This window comes from Cheilinus undulatus, linkage group 18 (genome assembly GCF_018320785.1).
Source record: "Cheilinus undulatus linkage group 18, ASM1832078v1, whole genome shotgun sequence".
Lineage (NCBI taxonomy): Eukaryota > Metazoa > Chordata > Actinopteri > Labriformes > Labridae > Cheilinus > Cheilinus undulatus.
This window is the reverse complement of record NC_054882.1, coordinates 177,467-201,181: the sequence shown is the minus strand read 5'-3', so window position 1 is coordinate 201,181 and position 23,715 is coordinate 177,467. Positions and strand designations below refer to the sequence as shown.

The 23,715-nt window shown below is 47.1% G+C and overlaps 1 protein-coding gene and 1 long non-coding RNA gene across 2 annotated transcripts in view; both read right to left on the bottom strand.

Moving 5' to 3' along the window:
* The window catches only part of mipol1 (mirror-image polydactyly 1), a 93,133-nt gene extending 69,736 nt beyond the window's left edge, over positions 1–23,397 (bottom strand). The window contains exons 1-2 of the mRNA XM_041811951.1: positions 23,233–23,397; positions 14,556–14,647 (exon numbers count right to left, since the gene is read on the bottom strand). Of these exons, the coding sequence (XP_041667885.1) occupies positions 14,556–14,565 (10 nt within the window). The 5' untranslated portion in view covers positions 14,566–14,647; positions 23,233–23,397. The remainder of the gene's footprint in view (positions 1–14,555; positions 14,648–23,232) is intronic.
* LOC121525811 lies at positions 17,193–18,374 on the bottom strand. The gene is made up of 3 exons (XR_005993269.1): positions 18,340–18,374; positions 17,360–17,416; positions 17,193–17,268 (listed from the first exon to the last, which is right to left on the bottom strand). It is a non-coding gene; the product is annotated as an uncharacterized LOC121525811 (long non-coding RNA).
* Positions 23,398–23,715: the final 318 nt, after the last annotated feature.

Genomic DNA, 23,715 nt, shown 5'->3' with positions numbered 1-23,715 from the left:
GAACTTTGACCTGTCAGTTCTGTTATCATTGAACTTTGACCTGTCAGCTCTGTTATCATTGAACTTTGACCTGTCAGTTCTGTTATCATTGAACTTTGACCTGTCAGCTCATTTATCATTGAACTTTGACCTGTCAGTTCTGTTATCATTGAACTTTGACCTGTCTGCTCATTTATCATTGAACTTTGACCTGTCTGTTCTGTTATCATTGAACTTTGACCTGTCAGCTCTGTTATCATTGAACTTTGACCTGTCAGTTCTGTTATCATTGAACTTTGACCTGTCAGCTCTGTTATCATTGAACTTTGACCTGTCTGTTCTGTTATCATTGAACTTTGACCTGTCAGCTCATTTATCATTGAACTTTGACCTGTCAGCTCATTAATCATTGAACTTTGACCTGTCAGCTCATTAATCATTGAACTTTGACCTGTCTGCTCTGTTATCATTGAACTTTGACCTGTCTGTTCTGTTATCATTGAACTTTGACCTGTCAGCTCTGTTATCATTGAACTTTGACCTGTCTGCTCTGTTATCATTGAACTTTGACCTGTCTGTTCTGTTATCATTGAACTTTGACCTGTCAGTTCTGTTATCATTGAACTTTGACCTGTCAGCTCTGTTATCATTGAACTTTGACCTGTCTGCTCTGTTATCATTGAACTTTGACCTGTCTGTTCTGTTGTCATTGAACTTTGACCTGTCAGCTCTGTTATCATTGAACTTTGACCTGTCTGTTCTGTTATCATTGAACTTTGACCTGTCAGTTCTGTTATCATTGAACTTTGACCTGTCAGCTCTGTTATCATTGAACTTTGACCTGTCTGTTCTGTTATCATTGAACTTTGACCTGTCAGCTCTGTTATCATTGAACTTTGACCTGTCAGTTCTGTTATCATTGAACTTTGACCTGTCAGCTCTGTTATCATTGAACTTTGACCTGTCTGTTCTGTTATCATTGAACTTTGACCTGTCAGCTCATTTATCATTGAACTTTGACCTGTCAGCTCATTAATCATTGAACTTTGACCTGTCAGCTCATTAATCATTGAACTTTGACCTGTCTGCTCTGTTATCATTGAACTTTGACCTGTCTGTTCTGTTATCATTGAACTTTGACCTGTCTGTTCTGTTATCATTGAACTTTGACCTGTCAGCTCTGTTATCATTGAACTTTGACCTGTCAGCTCATTAATCATTGAACTTTGACCTGTCAGCTCTGTTATCATTGAACTTTGACCTGTCTGTTCTGTTATCATTGAACTTTGACCTGTCTGCTCTGTTATCATTGAACTTTGACCTGTCAGTTCTGTTATCATTGAACTTTGACCTGTCAGTTCTGTTATCATTGAACTTTGACCTGTCTACTCTGCTATCATTGACAGGCTGATGGAGGTGATCCCGGCTCTGTGCTCACCTGGTCACACAGGTAGAAAGTGTCTGTGATTACTGATCACTGACGGCGTCTCAGCCTCAGCACACCTGCACATCTGTCTCTGTATCAGTCATTAGTCTGCAGTAATCCTGCTGTCATCCAGCTCTATAAACACTTGCAGCTCATCAGCAGAGCAAACACAGCTCTAATATCTCGTTAAGGGCTCGTTAAGAACGGTGAACGACTCTCGCTAAAGGTGTAATTAAAAAAAAGGCAGAAATTACACTAAACACTCGTTAAGACAAAGTAAGCAAGGCAACACTGCGAGATCATCAGACACTCAGGTCTGAGGGTTCTCAGTTCTCTACAACCTTCTCAGCCCACGACCCCCAAAACAAAGGAGCTGGAGACCAGGGACCCCCAAAATAAAGAAGCCAGAGACCAGGGACCCCCAAAATAAAGAAGCCAGAGACCAGGGACCCCCAAAATAAAGAAGCCAGAGACCGGGGACCCCCAAAATAAAGAAGCCAGAGACCGGGGACCCCAAAACAAAGGAGCTGGAGACCAGGGACCCCCAAAATAAGAAGCCAGAGACCAGGGACCCCCAAAATAAAGAAGCCAGAGACCGGGGACCCCCAAAATAAAGAAGCCAGAGACCGGGGACCCCAAAACAAAGGAGCTGGAGACCAGGGACCCCCAAAATAAAGAAGCCAGAGACCAGGGACCCCCAAAATAAAGAAGCCAGAGACCGGGGACCCCTAAACAAAGGAGCTGGAGACCAGGGACCCCCAAAATAAAGAAGCCAGAGACCGGGGACCCCTAAACAAAGGAGCTGGAGACCAGGGACCCCCAAAATAAAGATACCAGAGACCGGGGACCCCCAAAATAAGAAGCCAGAGACCGGGGACCCCCAAAATAAAGAAGCCAGAGACCAGAGACCCCCAAAATAAGAAGCCAGAGACCAGGGACCCCCAAAATAAAGAAGCCAGAGACCGGGGACCCCCAAAATAAAGAAGCCAGAGACCAGGGACCCCCAAAATAAAGAAGCCAGAGACCGGGGACCCCCAAAATAAGAAGCCAGAGACCGGGGACCCCCAAAATAAAGAAGCCAGAGACCAGAGACCCCCAAAATAAAGAAGCCAGAGACCAGGGACCCCCAAAATAAAGAAGCCAGAGACCAGGGACCCCCAAAATAAAGAAGCCAGAGACCAGGGACCCCCAAAATAAAGAAGCCAGAGACCGGGGACCCCCAAAATAAAGAAGCCAGAGACCGGGGACCCCTTAACAAAGGAGCCAGAGACCAGGGACCCCCAAAATAAAGAAGCCAGAGACCGGGGACCCCCAAAATAAAGAAGCCAGAGACCGGGGACCCCCAAAGTAAAGAAGCCAGAGACCAGGGACTCCCAAAGTAAAGAAGCCAGAAACCGGGAACCGCAAAATAAAGAAGCCAGAGACCAGGGACCCCCAAAATAAGAAGCCAGAGACCAGGGACCCCCAAAATAAGAAGCCAGAGACCGGGGACCCCCAAAATAAAGAAGCCAGAGACCGGGGACCCCCAAAATAAAGAAGCCAGAGACCGGGGACCCCTAAACAAAGGAGCTGGAGACCAGGGACCCCCAAAATAAAGAAGCCAGAGACCGGGGACCCCTAAACAAAGGAGCTGGAGACCAGGGACCCCCAAAATAAAGAAGCCAGAGACCGGGGACCCCCAAAATAAGAAGCCAGAGACCGGGGACCCCCAAAATAAAGAAGCCAGAGACCAGGGACCCACAAAATAAAGGAGCCAAAGACCAGGGACCCCCAAAGTAAAGAAGCCAGAGACCAGGGACCCCCAAAATAAAGGAGCCAAAGACCAGGGACCCCCAAAGTAAAGAAGCCAGAGACCAGGGACCCCCAAAATAAAGAAGCCAGAAACCGGGAACCGCAAAATAAAGAAGCCAGAGACCGGGGACCCCCCAAAAAAAGGAGCTGGAGACCAGGGACTCCCAAAATAAAGGAGCTGGAGACCAGGGACCCCCAAAATAAAGAAGCCAGAGACCGGGGACCCCCAAAATAAAGAAGCCAGAGACCGGGGACCCCCCAAAAAAAGGAGCTGGAGACCAGGGACTCCCAAAATAAAGGAGCTGGAGACCAGGGACCCCCAAAATAAAGAAGCCAGAGACCGGGGACCCCCAAAAATAAAGAAGCCAGAGACCGGGGACCCCCCAAAATAAAGAAGCCAGAGACCAGGGACCCCCAAAATAAAGAAGCCAGAGACCGGGGACCCCCAAAGTAAAGAAGCCAGAGACCGGGGACCCCCAAAATAAAGAAGCCAGAGACCGGGGACCCCCCAAAAAAAGGAGCTGGAGACCAGGGACTCCCAAAATAAAGGAGCTGGAGACCAGGGACCCCCAAAATAAAGAAGCCAGAGACGGGGAACCCAAAACAAAGGAGCTGGAGACCAGGGACCCCCAAAATAAAGAAGCCAGAGACCGGGGACCCCCAAAATAAAGAAGCCAGAGACCGGGGACCCCCAAAATAAAGGAGCCGGAGACCAGAGACCCCCAAAGTAAAGAAGCCAGAGACCAGGGACCCCCAAAATAAAGAAGCCAGAAACCGGGAACCGCAAAATAAAGAAGCCAGAGACCGGGGACCCCCAAAATAAAGAAGCCAGAGACCGGGGACCCCCCAAAAAAAGGAGCTGGAGACCAGGGACTCCCAAAATAAAGGAGCTGGAGACCAGGGACCCCCAAAATAAAGAAGCCAGAGACCGGGGACCCCCAAAATAAGAAGCCAGAGACCGGGGACCCCCAAAATAAAGAAGCCAGAGACCAGGGACCCACAAAATAAAGGAGCCAAAGACCAGGGACCCCCAAAGTAAAGAAGCCAGAGACCAGGGACCCCCAAAATAAAGGAGCCAAAGACCAGGGACCCCCAAAGTAAAGAAGCCAGAGACCAGGGACCCCCAAAATAAAGAAGCCAGAACTGGGAACCGCAAAATAAAGAAGCCAGAGACCGGGGACCCCCAAAATAAAGAAGCCAGAGACCGGGGACCCCAAAACAAAGGAGCTGGAGACCAGGGACCCCCAAAATAAAGAAGCCAGAGACCGGGGACCCCCAAAATAAAGAAGCCAGAGACCAGGGACCCCCAAAATAAGGAAGCCAGAGACCAGGGACCCCCAAAATAAAGAAGCCAGAGACCGGGGACCCCCAAAATAAGAAGCCAGAGACCATGGACCCCCAAAGTAAAGGAGCCAGAGACCAGAGACCCCCAAAATAAAGGAGCCAAAGACCAGGGACCCCCAAAATAAAGGAGCTGGAGACCAGGGACCGGGGACCCCCAAAACAAAGGTGCTGGAGACCAGGGACCCCCAAAATAAAGAAGCCAGAGACCAGGGACCCCCAAAATAAAGAAGCCAGAGACCGGGGACCCCTAAACAAAGGAGCTGGAGACCAGGGACCCCCAAAATAAAGAAGCCAGAGACCGGGGACCCCCAAAATAAGAAGCCAGAGACTGGGGACCCCCAAAATAAAGAAGCCAGAGACCAGGGACCCCAGAATAAAGAAGCCAGAGACCGGGGACACCCAAAATAAAGGAGCCTGAGACCAGAGACCCCCAAAGTAAAGAAGCCAGAGACCAGGGACCCCCAAAATAAAGGAGCCAAAGACCAGGGACCCCCAAAGTAAAGAAGCCAGAGACCAGGGACCCCAAAAATAAAGAAGCCAGAAACCGGGAACCGCAAAATAAAGAAGCCAGAGACCGGGGACCCCCAAAGTAAAGAAGCCAGAGACCGGGGACCCCCCAAAAAAAGGAGCTGGAGACCAGGGACTCCCAAAATAAAGAAGCCGGAGACCAGGGACCCCCAAAATAAAGGAGCCGGAGACCAGGGACCCCCAAAATAAAGGAGCCAGAGACCAGGGACCCCTAAAACAAAGGAGCCAGAGACTGGGGACCCCAAAATAAAGGAGCCGGAGACCAGGGACCCCCAAAATAAAGAAGCCAGAGACCAGGGACCCCTAAAACAAAGGAGCCAGAGACTGGGGACCCCCAAAATAAAGGAGCCGGAGACCAGGGACCCCCAAAATAAAGGAGCCGGAGACCATGGACCAACAAAGTAAAGGAGCCAGAGACCAGAGACCCCCAAAATAAAGGAGCCAAAGACCAGGGACCCCCAAAGTAAAGGAGCCAGAGACCAGAGACCCCCAAAATAAAGGAGCCGGAGACCAGGGACCGGGGACCCCCAAAACAAAGGTGCTGGAGACCAGAGACCCCCAAAATAAAGGTGCTAGAGACTGGGGACCCCCAAAATAAAGGTGCCAGAGACTGGGGACCCCCAAAACAAAGGAGCCAGAGACTGGGGACCCCCAAAACAAAGGAGCCAGAGACCGGGGACCCCCAAAACAAAGGTGCTGGAGACCAGAGACCCCCAAAATAAAGGTGCTAGAGACTGGGGACCCCCAAAATAAAGGTGCTAGAGACTGGGGACCCCCAAAATAAAGGTGCCAGAGACTGGGGACCCCCAAAACAAAGGTGCCAGAGACCGGGCACCCCTAAAATAAAGGAGCCAGGGACCAGGGACCCCCAAAACAAAGGTGCCAGTAGACCAGGGACCCCTAAAATAAAGGAGCCAGAGACCAGGGACCCCCAAAATAAAGGTGCCAGGGACCGGGGACTCCCAAAACAAAGGTGCCAGAGACCAGGGGCCCCCACTGGACCTGAAGGTGGTTGAACACAGCCATTAACATTCCAGAATAGTCATGTGACAAGGCCGTCCATAAGGGGGATAAAGGGGGAGGTTTCTAGGACCCAGCCAAACAGGGGCCCATGGAGGTCAGCAAAACCATGGTCCATTTTGGAGTTAAGCTGTGATAACCTTATATTATATTTGATCTGAATGAAAACCACTCTGATCAAAGAAACAGAGATCTCTATATATTCATTTGTTCAGTGAATAACCTTCTTAAAATGAAAATAACTTTTGTTAAAAACATTTAAAATGGGTGTAAAATTGCTTAAATTAGGTAATAATGGCAAAAAATGGTGGAATATATGTTAATATTGGATTTTTAAAGAACATAAATGGGTTGAAAGTGGCAAAAAATACCCAAAAATTGATTAAATTGTGCAAAAACTGGCACAAAAAGTGGTAAAAAAGGGATTAAAAATGGCTGAAATTGCTTTTAAGTGCAAAAAATCAGGGGAAGTTAAGTGGAATGGGATGAAAAATTAATATAACTGGCAACAATGGGATAACCGTGGTTATAATTGGCAAAAAGGGGTTAATAGTGGCAATAATGAGGCAACAATAGGCAGAAAGGGGCATGAACTGGTTTAGAAGTGACAAAAAGGCAGAAAAAAAGTGGTGAAAAGGGTTTAAAACTGACACAAAAGGGTTTTAAATGGCAAAAATGTGTTAAAATTGGTGTTAAAAAGTGATGACAAGGGGTTAACATTTGGTAAAATTAGTGTAAAGTGGCAGCAGTGTTATTTAAAAACAGACTTAGTTTTTTTTTAAGGCATCTGGTGACCCCCCCTTCAGTCTCTTGTGAGCTCCAAGGGGATCGGACCCCAAGGTTGAGAACCACTGCTCTACAGGAACGTGACAGACCAGAGACAGACAGAGACGGCTGGTCAGCAGGGGGCGCCACCCCTCTGTCCTCCAGTAGAACCAGTTAACTAAACATTTATACTGAGGAGTTTGTTAGACATAAAAATTCATCAGTCTTTTCAAAATAAGACAACGATGATAGCAGAAGAGAGTAAAATGACTCGGGCAGAAACACAGTAAACCTCAGTTCCAAAAAAGTTGGGTCACTGTGTAGTTCAGAGAGGCAGAGTCTCTCAGAAGTAAAGATGGGCAGAGGTTCACCAATCTGTGAAAAAATGAGTCTAAAAACTGTGGAACAACTTCAGAAAAATGTTCCTGAATGTTAAATAGCTCAGACTTTGAATCTCCTCCATCTACAGTCCATAATATCAAAGATTCAGAGAATCTGGAGCAAGGGGCCAGCCTGAAGGGGGCCTCAGGGGCCCTCAGGGGCCACGTCATTAAAAACAGTCATGACTCTGTACTGACATCACTGCATGGGCTCAGGAACGTTCCAGAAATCATTGTCTGTCAACACAGTTGGCCGTGCCATCCACCAATGACAGTTAAAGCTGATCATGGAGAGAAGAAGCCAGATGTGAACAGGATCCAGAAACACCGTGGTCCGTCTTCTCTGGACCAAAGCTCATTTAACATGGACTGAGGAAACATGGAAAACTGTTCTGTGGTCAGAGGAAACATGGAAAACTGTTCTGTGGTCAGAGGAAACATGGAAAACTGTTCTGTGGTCAGAGGAAACCACAGACGCCGTGTCCTGTGGACTAAAGAGGAGAGGGAGCATCCAGCTTGTTCTCCTGGCTCAGGTCTAAAGCCTGCATCTCTGATGGTATGGGGTTGCATTAGTGCCTATGGCGTGGGCAGCTCTAACATCTGGAAAGGAACTATCAATGCTGAACAGTAGAGAGAGCTTTTAGAGACACGTATGCTCCCATCCAGACAACGTCTCTGTCAGCAAGACCATGCTAAACCACATCCATCACGACAGCATGGCTTCACAGGAGGAGAGTCCAGGTCCTGAACTGGTCTGCCTGCAGTCCAGACCTTTCACCGATAGAAAACAAGGAAGACCAGGACTGTAGAGCAGCTAGAATCCTACATCAGACAAGAATGGGACAACATTCCTCTCCTCACTCCCAGACGTTCACAGACTGTTAAAGAAGAGGGGATGCTACACAGTGGTAAACATGGACCTGTCCCTACTTTTTTGAGACGTGTTGCTGCCATTAAATTCAGAATGAGTTAATATTTTCCTGAAATGTTAAAGTCTCTCGGTTTAACCTCTGATCTGTTGTTTCTGGTCTGTTGTGGATCTAATCTGGGTTCATCATTGTTTTGGTTTACCTTTCACACAGCGTCCCAGCTTTTTTGGAACAGAGGTTGTAAATGTAGAGAGTGATAACTCTGACTGTTAGTATAAAGAAGTGAAGGCATGGCTCTGTCTGAGGGGGTCTGGGGTCAGATCTTGGTCCTGGTTCTGGTCTTTTACTGAATCTTTTCTTCACTTTGAAACTTTTCTCATTTCCTGCCCCCCCCCCACCCCCCCCACCCCCCCGTCCCCCTCTGATCTCATTGTGGACTCAGAGCTAATTGAGCGCGGCGGCTCTTCTTATTATTCATGTACAATTACAGATGTGATAATGTGCTTAAATCCTTCTAAATGACCGTTCATGCCTCGCGCTCGCTTTGAAGTCTCGTCAAAGATGGAAAAATCTGCAGAAAAAAGGCAAATTACAAAGGCCAATCAGAGGAGCAATCTGTGTGAGCCAATGAGAGGAGGAGGAGGGAGGAGGGGGAGGCCCGCTCCCCCCTCCTCCCCCCTTCTTCTTCATGTAATATAAACTAAAGTCCATTAATTTTTTAAGCTGTATTTAATACATTTTGTGCAGAAAGTTTGGTGCAGAGAGAGTGGGGTGTTCCAGCTGACTGCATGAATATTAATGACGGTGTTACGATGATTAAAGAGGCTTCAGCTCAAATCCAACACAATCCGCCTGTGATCCGCCCGCCGCCGCTGCCACGCCGCCGCCACCACCACGCCACCGCACATGAATTTAGATACGGACATTAAGCCCAGGAGACGCACGCGCACAGACACAGCGGCGTTTACGGTAGAAACAAACATCCAGTAAACAGAGGACGTAGCCGCAAATCTGACCTTTAGAGAAAACGCCACCTCAGACCGCCAACAGGAAACGCATCAGCATCCTAATTGATATTATGTCATAATTGATTTATAATCTTTAGAGTAAAATACATGAGGCTTCCTCACTGATCCTGTTTTCATAAAATGACTGAAAGAAGAAAAACAGACATCAAGTTTTTGGACTTTTGGGGAGAAAAAAGTGAATCAATAGAAAAATAATAATTTAGCTGGCTTTAGTTTCAGAAGGAGAGGAACGCAGGTACACTACATAAATAAAGTATTCACCCCCCCAGACGTTCCACCCTTTTAATGATTTATAAACCCATCAATACTCAATATTCTACAGAGGAATGGCAAATAAATAAAAACCTGTGATGTTAAATCAGTGACTGAATAAATATTCACCTTCTTTACAGTGGCTGTGCCGCAGTCATCAGTATTCCTGGCTACCATTACACCATGAAGACAAAAGAACACTCAGAGAAAAGGTAATTCAAAAATCTAAGTCAGAGGATGGAGACAGAAACATCTCCAAGTCTCTGAACATCCCCCAGAGTTCAGTTAAATCCATCATCAAGGAATGAAGGAATATGTCACATGTCACAGAATGGTTTAAAGACAGCCATGTTCATATCTAAGAGTATCTACAGTCAGAGTTAGTGAAGACCGTTTCATGCTGTTTATTTGAAACTCATCAGGATTGAGGTGGAACTTCCTGTCTCATCTCAGCTGATCTTCATCCTCTTCATCCTCTGTCTTAAAGCTGACACACATTAACCTAACGCCACGCTTACACCCTGATAGTGGGGAGCAGCAAACATGTTTGTCTGAGGAGGGTTAGCCAGAGAGGGGCGGGGTCTCTGATACTGACTGGGCTGCAGACTGGTCTGACAGAGGAGGGGGGTCTGCAGACCGGTCTAGTAGAGGAGGGGGGCGGCAGACCGGTCTAGTAGAGGAGGGGGGCGGCAGACCGGTCTAGTAGAGGAGGGGGGCGGCAGACCGGTCTAGTAGAGGAGGGGGGGCTGCAGACCAGTCTAGTAGAGGAGGGGGGTCTGCAGACCGGTCTAGTAGAGGAGGGGGGGGCTGCAGACCGGTCTAGTAGAGGAGGGGGGTCGGCAGACCGGTGTAGTAGAGGAGGGGGGCGGCAGACGGGTCTCGTAGAGGCGGGGGGCGGCAGACCGGTCTAGTAGAGGAGGGGGGCGGCAGACCGGTCTAGCCGCGGAGGGGGGCGGCAGACCGGTCTAGTAGAGGAGGGGGGTCTGCAGACCGGTCTAGTAGAGGAGGGGGGCGGCAGACCGGTCTAGTAGAGGAGGGGGGCGGCAGACCGGTCTAGTAGAGGAGGGGGGTCTGCAGACCGGTCTAGTAGAGGAGGGGGGGCTGCAGACCGGTCTAGTAGAGGAGGGGGGTCTGCAGACCGGTCTAGTAGAGGAGGGGGGGCTGCAGACCGGTCTAGTAGAGGAGGGGGGGCTGCAGACCGGTCTAGTAGAGGAGGGGGGGCTGCAGACCGGTCTAGTAGAGGAGGGGGGGCTGCAGACCGGTCTAGTAGAGGAGGGGGGTGGCAGACCGGTCTGAAGTCTGAAGCAGAGCCTTGTCCAGGACTGAGGCAGAGAGCTGTTGGTCAGAGGAGAGAGAGTGAACCTCGTTTTAAACTCTATCAGGCCTGACCTTCACAACCTTCCTCCTCTTCATCATTCCTCTCTTCTTCTTCATCATTGTATCTTCTCCTCGTGTTCTGCAGGTTTCTTCCTCTTCCTGGTTTTGTCTCTTGACAGTTTTTTCACTCCTTCATTCAGAATCAGAGAATCTGGATCAGCTCTAAGATCAGAATCAGAGTTTAAATCCTGGTCTCAGTACAGCCCTGCCTGACCTCACCAGGTAAACCAGGTAAACCAGGTAAACCAGGACCATGTGACCCTGCTGCTGACCTGCATGCTGCAGATGCTGCAGGTCACATGCAGTGATGGTCACCGTAGTAACAGATAATCAGGGATGTGATTGGTCGCAGCAGGACTGATCCTCTGTGTTCACATCAGACGTCTGACTGCAAACACGTCGGAAGAAAGTCCGAGTCCAAATATGCCCACGTCCTCCAGCGGCGTTTACCCGAGAGATTAGAGCCCGGGCGCCATCATGGAGGACGGCGCCAGATTAGGCCTGGAGAGGGAGACCAGAGGAGGGAACGTAGAGAACCAGAGCCAGATTACCGACAGAGACCAGAGGAGGGAACGGAGAGAACCAGAGCCAGATCACTGACAGAGACCAGAGGAGGGAACGTAGAGAACCAGAGCCAGATCACTGACAGAGACCAGAGGAGGGAACGGAGAGAACCAGAGCCAGATCACTGACAGAGACCAGAGGAGGGAACGGAGAGAACCAGAGCCAGATCACTGACAGAGACCAGAGGAGGGAACGGAGAGAACCAGAGCCAGATCACTGACAGAGACCAGAGGAGGGAACGTAGAGAACCAGAGCCAGATCACTGACAGAGACCAGAGGAGGGAACGTAGAGAACCAGAGCCAGATCACTGACAGAGACCAGAGGAGGGAACGGAGAGAACCAGAGCCAGATCACTGACAGAGACCAGAGGAGGGAACGTAGAGAACCAGAGCCAGATCACTGACAGAGACCAGAGGAGGGAACGGAGAGAACCAGAGCCAGATCACTGACAGAGACCAGAGGAGGGAACGGAGAGAACCAACGTCCCTTCCACCTTCGTGGTCTTCGCGGTTCTAAAGGAATCCGAGGGTCTGATCTCTGACGGTCTACATCAGATATCATGACCCGGTTTAGACATTTAGACCCGTAGATAGTCCATGTCCTCATACACTAGATTAACATCTTCAGTAAAGAACTGTTAAACCTAGACCAGCTGATCAACCCCAGAGGCCAGCCTGACTTAGAACCCAGCCTAACCTCTCCCACACGGACTAACCTAACCCTGAGAGTCCACCAGTCTGAGAACCTTCCAGCAGTCTCAGACTCCAGGGCAGAGGGGGGACCCCACTCCTGCTGGATCTGGATCCATAACTCTGAAAAGGTCTGGTTAGTCCACGTCTCTGCTGCAGAGGAACTCTGGAGCTCAGGGTCATGTTTCACTGCTTTTGGAAAAGACTTTAGTTTTAGAGTTCAGGTCAAAGAAGGAGGAACAGAACACTGGAGGTGTAACATTCTTTTCCCCTGTTTGACCTGCAGCCCCAGAGTTCTGCTCAGAGATAAACAGCAGCACTCTGATTTTATTCTTCTACGTGGTTCTGGTTTTTAGATTCTCAGTAGAATCGGAACACTCTGAAGGGTCAGAGGAGGTTTTCACCTTTATTTTCCTCTTTTAAATCCGTTCAGCTGAAACCGTTTGTTTCTTGAGTTTTTAATTTCTCCTTTGAAATTAGAAACGTCTGAGGCTCCGTAAAACTCTGAGCAGGAAACGAGCCGTTCACCGATGACCTTCAAAAATAAAACTGTTTCCTGTTCCTCATGGTTCCAAACAAGAATTTAAGATTAAAAAAGGATCATAGAACAGAACACTGCTGACATAACATTCTTTTATCACCACGCCTGCAGCAGGTCCCTGATAAAGGAAAAAAGAATGTTACAAGTCCACGTCTTGTTGGTTCAGTTTTATTTTAGTGATTATTAAATAACAGAAAAATGAAAAAAAAATCATTTTTATTTATTCACTTCTAAAACAAAAAAAAAGAAAAATTCCTCTTTCTGTTCCAACAGTTCTGCTTTAGTTGCTGCTTTAGCTGCTGCTTTAGTTGCTGCTTTAGTTGCTGCTTTAGCTGCTGCTTTAGTTGCTGCTTTAGTTGCTGCTTTAGCTGCTGCTTTAGTTGCTGCTTTAGCTGCTGCTTTAGCTGCTGCTTTAGTTGCTGCTTTAGTTGCTGCTTTAGTTGCTGCTTTAGCTGCTGCTTTAGCTGCTGCTTTAGCTGCTCCTTTAGTTGCTGCTTTAGCTGCTGCTTTAGTTGCTGCTTTAGTTGCTGCTTTAGCTGCTGCTTTAGCTGCTGCTTTAGTTGCTGCTTTAGTTGCTGCTTTAGCTGCTGCTTTAGCTGCTGCTTTAGTTGCTGCTTTAGCTGCTGCTTTAGCTGCTGCTTAAGCTGCTGCTTTAGCTGCTGCTTTAGTTGCTGCTCTAGTTGCTGCTTTAGTTGCTGCTCTAGTTGCTGCTTTAGTTGCTGCTTTAGTTGCAGCTTTAGTTGCTGCTTTAGTTGCAGCTTTAGTTGCTGCTTTAGTTGCTGCTTTAGTTGCAGCTTTAGTTGCTGCTTTAGTTGCAGCTTTAGTTGCTGCTTTAGTTGCTGCTTTAGTTGCAGCTTTAGTTGCTGCTTTAGTTGCAGCTTTAGTTGCTGCTTTAGTTGCTGCTTTAGTTGGTTTTAGTTGCAGTTTTAGTTGCATTAACTGAGGTGTTTGTGACCCTGCAGAGGCCTTGACTCTGTGACTGCAGGGAAATGAAGAGTTGCAGCAGAGCTTTATGAAGAACCGCAGCTCCACCTGGTGGACAGAGCCACTCACTACATCTTCTCACTGATGAACAGTTGTCAACAGTTTTGCTGCAGTTTGACAGAAACCTTCCTTTCCTAGAATGTAAACCCTGGTCCATCCTGATCACTGATATCTGACTCATTATTTAGCTAAGAATTCTTCTGTTACAGGGTTTGAATCAGTCTGCTGAGAGAGGCTCAGATTAGAATGTCCTGGATCATAACAAAGACAAAGAGGTGGTTTAGTTTCTAACAGAGGAGCAGAGGAGCTCAGAGTCTAGGCTGAAGACGTACCAGTGTTTGTGTGAGACCAAGACCAGGCGCGTTTATCATTCATATGCATAAACTGCCTGTTATTTGGTGTCTAGGACTTTTATTCTGTTGCTGCAGCCTCAAACGGGTTTGATAGTTTGATTTTTACCAGAATCCTGTTGAAGTTCAAAGTTCTGTTCCCATGAAAGCCCGTTCATCAGTAGGACTGGTATTAGTGGGGTTAGTAGTATCTGAAGTATTAGTAGTATTAATGGTATTAATAGTATCATTGCAGTATCAGTAGTATTAGTATTATTGGTAGTATTAATAGTATCTGTGGTATTAACAGTATGATTGTAGTAACAGTAGTATTAGTGGTATATTAGTATTATTGGTAGTATTAATAGTATCTGTGGTATTAACAGTATGATTGTAGTAACAGTAGTATTAGTGGTATATTAGTATTATTGGTAGTATTAATAGTATCTGTGGTATTAACAGTATGATTGTAGTAACAGTAGTATTAGTGGTATATTAGTATTATTGGTAGTATTAATAGTATCTGTGGTATTAACAGTATGATTGTAGTAACAGTAGTATTAGTGGTATATTAGTATTATTGGTAGTATTAATAGTATCTGTGGTATTAACAGTATGATTGTAGTAACAGTAGTATTAGTGGTATATTAGTATTATTGGTAGTATTAATAGTATCTGTGGTATTTACCCGTGTACATGTCCACCAGAGAGTCCCGGAGCTCCTTGCTGGCCGTCCATGTTAACAGACCGCTCTCTGCTGGAGGGGATGATCCGGATTCCCTGCAGACACAAACACGCCACACATCAGAGACCTCGCCACCACGCACGCCACAGAGCTTCTTCTTCTATTCCTTCACTGACTGCGTCTCCAGCCGGGACTGGTTAAACTGGTCCGTTTCCAGTCTGACCAGACTGACTAGCACAAAAACTTTCAGCCCCTGGTCACATGACCTGAAGGTCACATGGTACCAGCTGGTCATGTGACAGTTAATCTGTGCCCCCTGTGACACTTTAATTACCCAGCATTCCTCTGGGGGAGATGGTCAGCTGGTCATTCTACTCACATCTCATCAATACTGGGTTTTATTTCTGACCAGTTTCAGACTGGGTACAACCCCCTTTAGACCAGTTTGACACCAGTACGGGACCAGTAAGGACCAGTTAAAGTGTAATTAAACCCCCAGCTCAGAGCTAACTCCGCCCACTTTGGACTTTAAAAAGGAAAAGGTCAGTATGGTTCTGAGAAGAGGGAGGGGAAAAGGACGGGGTTTTCCAGATGAGGCGCAGTGACAGTGACGTCTTCTCGTCAGAGAGACACAGACAGAGTCCTGCAGCCCTGCAGCCTCAGAGCCATCATTGAGGTGGAGGAGGTTTCCCTCCAGAGTCACCGAAGCAGGCTGTGGAGTGGTGGTGGAGCATGGTGGTGCTGAGCTACCTGTTTGGGCCACTTTCTACAGCACCAGCGTTACTAAATCCAGAGCCCTCAGAGCCGGAGAGGATGGGAGTGGTCTCTTAATGGATGGGAGTGGTCTCTGGATGGATGGGAGTGGTCTCTGGATGGATGGGAGTGGTCTCTGGATGGATGGGAGTGGTCTCTGAATGGATGGGAGTGGTCTCTGAGCGGATGGGAGTGGTCTCTGAGTGGATGGGAGTGGTCTCTGGATGGATGGGAGTGGTCTTTGAGTGGATGGGAGTGGTCTCTGGATGGATGGGAGTGGTCTCTGATTGGATGGGAGTGGTCTCTGGATGGTTGGGAGTGGTCTCTGAGTGGATGGGAGTGGTCTCTGGATGGATGGGAGTGATCTCTGAGTGGATGGGAGTGGTCTCTGAGTGGATGGGAGTGGTCTCTGGATGGTTGGGAGTGGTCTCTGAGTGGATGGGAGTGGTCTCTAAATAGATGGGGGTAATTTCTGAATGGTTAAGTTGGTTTTAGTTCACTTCCTCTTTAAAGATCTAAGACCACACTGGGGACTTTTGGAGACCAGTTTAAGAATGGGTAAAGACCTGTTTCAGACCAGTATAGACCAGTAAAAATTTGATTCCAGATCAGTGAAGCTGAGATTAGATTTCAATTCTGGCCCAGTCTATATCCAAGATCAGGGCCAATTTAAATCTAAATTCTGGTCCTGTTTAAATCTAGTTCTGGACCATTTTAAATCTAATTTTTGGCCACTTCAAACCTAAACACTATCCAGTTTAAACTTAAATTCTGGCTCAGTTTAAACCTTAAATTCTGGCCCAGATAAATCCTTAATTCTGGGCCACTTTAAACCTAAATTCTGGCCCGGTCCAAATCTAAATTCTGGCCCAGTTTAAACCTAATTCTGGCCTGGTTTAAACCTAAATTCTGGCTTAGTTAAAACCTTAATTCTGGGCCAGTTTAAACCTAAATTCTGGCCCAGTTTAAATCTAATTCTGGGTCAGTTTAAACCTAAATTCTGGCCCAGTTTAAATCTAATTCTGGGTCAGTTTAAACCTAAATTCTGGCCCAGTTTCAACATAAATTCCGGCCCAGTTTAACCCCACATCAAAACCCGTTCTAGTTGCGGTCTTACTGGTTGAGTTGCCGTTGCAGGTTGCTGATCTTCTTCTTTGCTCTCTGCAGAGCGATCTGAACGTCTTCAGCTCTGCTGCTGCTCGACGCCATCAACACACCTGTCTGAACCAACGCCTGACCGTCTCCACGGCAACCAGCACCAACACTTCACCAGGTCACACTGATGGAGGAGCACTGTGATTGGCTGACAGCCAGACACTCAGAACCAATGGCTGTTTAAATATTGATGAGCTGGAAGTATCAGGTTAAAACAGCCCAGGAAAGGTCCTCAGAGCTCAGGATTAAAAACATAAACTCCTTTTAAAGAAGTTCAGGCAGTTAGGATGGAGCAGGAACAAGAGGAAATAAAAAGGCCAGTTCAGACTGATTAAAATCTGATTCCAGACCAGTTTAGAGCAGTGTTTATGTTCAGGACCAATTCTCTTCTCTGATTGGCTGACAGCAGACTGTCCCTCCCACTGTGTTGATGTTTAAAGCTGATCTGAGCCAGTGTTTTGATTAACTATATGTGTTATTAAAGGTTGTTTTAGGTTTTAGCTGTGACATCACACTGCGCAGCTATGACATCACACGGAGCTGCTGATCTGATTGGTCCAAAGACAGAAGACACAGCCCAGGTTGTTTTTTTTAATTTTTTATTGGTTATTTAAACTAATGTGACTCTGAAGTGTCCTCATGTCCCATGTTTCTCGGCGTCTGTCAGCAGTTTGTCCAGCAGGGCGGCATCCACTCGATGTTTCATCACGAAGCGTCCATTCAGGTGGAACACGGGGATGTCGTACCTGTAGCGCTCCCACCACACCTGGTTCTCTGGGAGGGTGATGTCCACCTGCTGCAGCACAAACTGGAAACACAAAAAGACATGTTAACGCCGTAGACCAGCAGGGGGCGCTCATGTGGAGCTTTAGAGGAGAGTTAGTCATGCAGAGTCTCACCCGGTGTTTGAGCGGTTCCAGCTCTTCTTTGGCATCGTCACACAGAGGGCAGGGGTCCTAAAGACAGACGACAGTAAAACAATCGTTATAAAACAGAGAGGATGATGGGAAATAAAGGTTTAATAGAGCATGACATCAGGATTATTCAGCTGATTAATCACTCTTCTCTGTAGATGTACACCAACAGACTAGTCATTACTACAGATCCAGTCAAAGACCAGATACCAGACCAACGCTGCGAAATCTACTCTCAATAGGACGTTACCGTTACGTCACAGAGTAACATTATAATAGTCCGAGTCTGTGTGTTACACTTAAATAACCTCTGTGAAGAGAGTGAGAGAGGGTAAAGAGTGATACTGAGCATGTGCAGTGTTACCTTGGTGAGGAGAGTGAGAGGGGAAAGAGTGATACTGAGCGTGTGCAGTGTTACCTTGGTGAGGAGAGTGAGAGAGGGGAAAGAGTGATACTGAGCGTGTGCAGTGTTACCTTGGTGAGGAGAGTGAGAGGGGAAAGAGTGATACTGAGCGTGTGCAGTGTTACCTTGGTGAGGAGAGTGAGCGAGGGGAAAGAGTGATACTGAGCGTGTGCAGTGTTACCTTGGTGAGGAGAGTGAGCGAGGGGAAAGAATGATACTGAGCGTGTGCAGTGTTACCTTGGTGAAGAGAGTGAGAGAGGGTAAAGAGTGATACTGAGCGTGTGCAGTGTTACCTTGGTGAGGAGAGTGAGAGGGGAAAGAGTGATACTGAGCGTGTGCAGTGTTACCTTGGTGAAGAGAGTGAGAGAGGGTAAAGAGTGATACTGAGCGTGTGCAGTGTTACCTTGGTGAAGAGAGTGAGAGAGGGTAAAGAGTGATACTGAGCGTGTGCAGTGTTACCTTGGTAAAGAGAGGGTAAGAGTGATACTGAGCGTGTGCAGTGTTACCTTGGTGAGGAGAGTGAGAGAGGGGAAAGAGTGATACTGAGCGTGTGCAGTTTTACCTTGGTGAAGAGAGTGAGAGTGGGTAAAGAGTGATACTGAGCGGGTGCAGTGTTACCTTGGTGGAGAGGGTAAGAGTGATACTGAGCGTGTGCAGTGTTACCTTGGTGAAGAGAGTGAGAGTGGGTAAAGAGTGATACTGAGTGTGTGCAGTGTTACCTTGGTGAAGAGAGTGAGAGTGGGTAAAGAGTGATACTGAGCGTGTGCAGTGTTACCTTGGTGAAGAGAGTGAGAGTGGGTAAGAGTGATACTGAGCGTGTGCAGTGTTACCTTGGTGAAGAGAGTGAGAGTGGGTAAAGAGTGATACTGAGCGTGTGCAGTGTTACCTTGGTGAAGAGAGTGAGAGTGGGTAAGAGTGATACTGAGCGTGTGCAGTGTTACCTTGTTGAAGAGAGTGAGAGTGGGTAAGAGTGATACTGAGCGTGTGCAGTGTTACCTTGGTGAAGAGAGTGAGAGTGGGTAAAGAGTGATACTGAGCGTGTGCAGTGTTACCTTGGCAAGGAGAGTGAGCAAGGTAAAGAGTGATACTGAGCGTGTGCAGTGTTACCTTGGCAAGGAGAGTGAGCAAGGTAAAGAGTGATATTGAGCGTGTGCAGTGTTACCTTGGTGAAGAGAGTGAGCGAGGGTAAGAGTGATACTGAGCGTGTGCAGTGTTACCTTGCTGAAGAGTGGGTAAGAGTGATACTGAGCGTGTGCAGTGTTACCTTGGTGAAGAGAGTGAGAGTGGGTAAAGAGTGATACTGAGCGTGTGCAGTGTTACCTTGTTGAAGAGAGTGAGAGTGGGTAAGAGTGATACTGAGCGTGTGCAGTGTTACCTTGGTGAAGAGAGTGAGAGTGGGTAAAGAGTGATACTGAGCGTGTGCAGTGTTACCTTGGTGAAGAGAGTGAGAGTGGGTAAGAGTGATACTGAGCGTGTGCAGTGTTACCTTGTTGAAGAGAGTGAGAGTGGGTAAGAGTGATACTGAGCGTGCAGTGTTACCTTGGTGAAGAGAGTGAGAGTGGGTAAAGATTGTTACTGTGGGTTTGCAGTTTTACCTTGTTTATGAGAGTGTGAGGGGTTAAGAGTGATACTGAGCGTGTGCAGTGTTACCTTGTTGAAGAGAGTGAGAGTGGGTAAGAGTGATACTGAGCGTGTGCAGTGTTACATTGTTGAAGAGAGTGAGAGTGGGTAAGAGTGATACTGAGCGTGTGCAGTGTTACCTTGTTGAAGAGAGTGAGAGTGGGTAAGAGAGATACAGACGGTGTGCAGTGTTACCTTGGTGAAGAGAGTGAGAGTGGGTAAAGAGTGATACTGAGCGTGTGCAGTGTTACCTTGTTGAAGAGAGTGAGAGTGGGTAAGAGTGATACTGAGCGTGTGCAGTGTTACCTTGGTGAGGAGAGTGAGCGAGGGGAAAGAATGATACTGAGCGTGTGCAGTGTTACCTTGGTGAGGAGAGTGAGAGAGGGGAAAGAGTGATACTGAGCGTGTGCAGTGTTACCTTGGTGAGGAGAGTGAGAGAGGGGAAAAGAGTGATACTGAGCGTGTGCAGTGTTACCTTGGTGAAGAGAGTGAGAGAGGGTAAAGAGTGATACTGAGCGTGTGCAGTGTTACCTTGGTGAAGAGAGTGAGAGAGGGTAAAGAGTGATACTGAGCGTGTGCAGTGTTACCTTGGTAAAGAGAGGGTAAGAGTGATACTGAGCGTGTGCAGTGTTACCTTGGTGAGGAGAGTGAGAGAGGGGAAAGAGTGATACTGAGCGTGTGCAGTGTTACCTTGGTGAAGAGAGTGAGAGTGGGTAAAGAGTGATACTGAGCGTGTGCAGTGTTACCTTGGTGAAGAGAGTGAGAGTGGGTAAGAGTGATACTGAGCGTGTGCAGTGTTACCTTGGTGAAGAGAGTGAGAGTGGGTAAAGAGTGATACTGAGTGTGTGCAGTGTTACCTTGGTGAAGAGAGTGAGAGTGGGTAAAGAGTGATACTGAGCGTGTGCAGTGTTACCTTGGTAAAAGAGAGAGGGTAAGTGTGATTCTGAGCGTGTGCAGTGTTACCTTTGTGAGGAGCGTCAGCCAGGGGAAAGAGTGATACTGAGCGTGTGCAGTGTTACCTTGGTGAAGAGAGTGAGAGTGGGTAAGAGTGATACTGAGCGTGTGCAGTGTTACCTTGGTGAAGAGAGTGAGAGTGGGTAAAGAGTGATACTGAGTGTGTGCAGTGTTACCTTGGTGAAGAGAGTGAGAGTGGGTAAAGAGTGATACTGAGCGTGTGCAGTGTTACCTTGGTGAAGAGAGTGAGAGTGGGTAAGAGTGATACTGAGCGTGTGCAGTGTTACCTTGGTGAGGAGAGTGAGAGAGGGGAAAGAGTGATACTGAGCGTGTGCAGTGTTACCTTGGTGAAGAGAGTGAGAGTGGGTAAAGAGTGATACTGAGCGTGTGCAGTGTTACCTTGGCAAGGAGAGTGAGCAAGGTAAAGAGTGATATTGAGCGTGTGCAGTGTTACCTTGGTGAAGAGAGTGAGCGAGGGTAAGAGTGATACTGAGCGTGTGCAGTGTTACCTTGCTGAAGAGTGGGTAAAGAGTGATACTGAGCGTGTGCAGTGTTACCTTGTTGAAGAGAGTGAGAGTGGGTAAGAGTGATACTGAGCGTGTGCAGTGTTACCTTGGTGAAGAGAGTGAGAGTGGGTAAGAGTGATACTGAGCGTGTGCAGTGTTACCTTGTTGAAGAGAGTGAGAGTGGGTAAGAGTGATACTGAGCGTGTGCAGTGTTACCTTGTTGAAGAGAGTGAGAGTGGGTAAGAGTGATACTGAGCGTGTGCAGTGTTACCTTGGTGAAGAGAGTGAGAGTGGGTAAAGAGTGATACTGAGCGTGTGCAGTGTTACCTTGTTGAAGAGAGTGAGAGTGGGTAAGAGTGATACTGAGCGTGTGCAGTGTTACCTTGGTGAAGAGAGTGAGAGTGGGTAAGAGTGATACTGAGCGTGTGCAGTGTTACCTTGTTGAAGAGAGTGAGAGTGGGTAAGAGTGATACTGAGCGTGTGCAGTGTTACCTTGTTGAAGAGAGTGAGAGTGGGTAAGAGTGATACTGAGCGTGTGCAGTGTTACCTTGGTGAAGAGAGTGAGAGTGGGTAAGAGTGATACTGAGCGTGTGCAGTGTTACCTTGGTGAAGAGAGTGAGAGTGGGTAAGAGTGATACTGAGCGTGTGCAGTGTTACCTTGGTGAAGAGAGTGAGAGTGGGTAAAGAGTGATCAGAGAAGAGCCGGGCGAGCTGCAGAGCTGCAGGTCGACTCGGAGGAAAAGTCTTCAGGAAAAACATTTGATCTGAGAATAGAAAAAGAGAAACCGTGTTACTGACCTCCACACTGACCCCGATTATCCACAGGGCTGCAGCCGACCAATCACAGAGCAGGAGGGAGTGCAACGATGAAATACCAGCCGAGCTGCCGGAGAGCGGCCACAAAAAACAACAAGAGCCGAGGTGGACGGGTTCTCTGTCTGCAGGTCTGAGTCTGAGCCGGGGACTGAGACCTTTAGAAGGCTCCAGGGGGGATCTTTAAGACCTACTGAAGGCTCAGACTGCACTGGGACCGTCAGAACCAGGAGGATTAGAGCTTAGAGCTACATTAGTACTGGTTTGGATGTTTTATTTGATTAAAAATGTAGAATATTCTCTGGTACCACGTCTGTGTTTGGGACAGGGAACCATGGTGGTGGTCAGAGATCAGTCTGGAAGCTGATACTCAGCTGATCATGTTTATCAGTGTTGTATTTTAACGATCACTGATTGGTTAGTACATTAGAAAGTGTTCTACTGTGTGAGCTCTACAGTCTCAGCAACGCCTCGCCCACAAGTCTCTGTGACTGGCTAGAGGTCATGTGACTAATCGCTATCATACTCTGTAATAGTAGTAGTACAGATTCATTTTTAATGACAGATTGATTTATTAAAGCTAATACAGATGTATGAATGCAGCTCAGAGCTCAAACTTCAGACACATTTTAATAAAGTTTAATGAATGAGGATAAATAAAGAAAAAACCTTCAGCTGTTATTATTAGAACTGTTAGCACTGAATTATGGTGAACAAGTCAAATGTAGAAGTAGAACATTTAAACACTGAGTGTTTTTCATTTGACTCTGTTTTGCTCTACCTAGCTCAGGATTTTCACAATAAAAGTCTGTTTTATTTTATGACACACGTTCATGTTTACACAGCAGAGTAAGTCTACCAATCAACAAATGATGTTTCTTTTAAGGTGAGCTTTAAATCAGTTGAAACCAGTCAATGTCAGTTAGCATCAGTTAGCGGTGTGACGGTCTAAAAAGCTACCGTGTTATCTGGTGACTTTCTGAATGGTTGATTTACACACTTGGACAAGCATTGCCAACGAATCTGACTTTATATTTCTAGTTTTTTTATTCATCTTTGGTAACAGTGATTATTGAATATCGGATACTGGTCTGATTTAAAAGCCATGGGTTAAATAAATAAATAAAAAAACAGAATTCAACCCAATTTAAACTGAAAAACTGAATGAGTCAGAATCCGGATCAATCAGTGATAAGGCGTGTGCGCCTGATATTCTTATTTTAAGTATATTTCAGTAAATACTAACTCCACAGCTGATAACTCTACCCTTACAGCTTTTACCGGTTTTAATCGCCTAAATGTCTCTCATGCTTTCAGACATTTCCGGTTAGAATCGTCCTCTTTTAAATAAAATCCTGCACTGAAATATTTTATTGAGAAAATCTGCATCTTGAACATCTGCTGTAACCACGACAACAGACGCATTCTGCTCTGGGTCATCAGATAACACGGTCACTTTCTACACCGAGACACCAGCTGCAGCTAGCTAACCCGTTCGCTAACATTCATTCCCTCAGAAACTCTCCGGTTCTTCTGACCGGAACAAACCTCCGTAAACTTACCGAGTCTCGATGAACCAGCCCGGCTCCGTCCAGGGGGAACCCCCGCCAAGTCCCGTGGTTCCTTTGATTTTCTTCAAATAATCGATTAATTCAGGTTTCAGTGAAGTTGGACCAAAGTTTGGAGCTAAAGAAACAAACACAACAGCCGAGCTCCGCCTTCTTCTTCTCTCGGTTTAATGGCGGATTCAGACTAATGTCAGGCTCAGAGCGCCATCTACTGTACAGGCAAGTGTAACAGTCTTCTTTCTGTTCCGTTTCTACTTCATGTTTTCTGGCAAACTCATCTACTGAGGCCCAAGGCTGCCGATAACAGGGCCGAGGTGAACCCTTCCAGGGCCAAGCTCTATGAAGGGGCCCAGAGGTCAACCTCCTCCTTCATCGCAGCGTAATTCTATTTTCAGCTTTAATACTATTTATAAAGTACCGAAAATTCTAGTTTATCCAAGTTTCATCACTAAAACACTCTGGCTAGAGAGGGGAGAA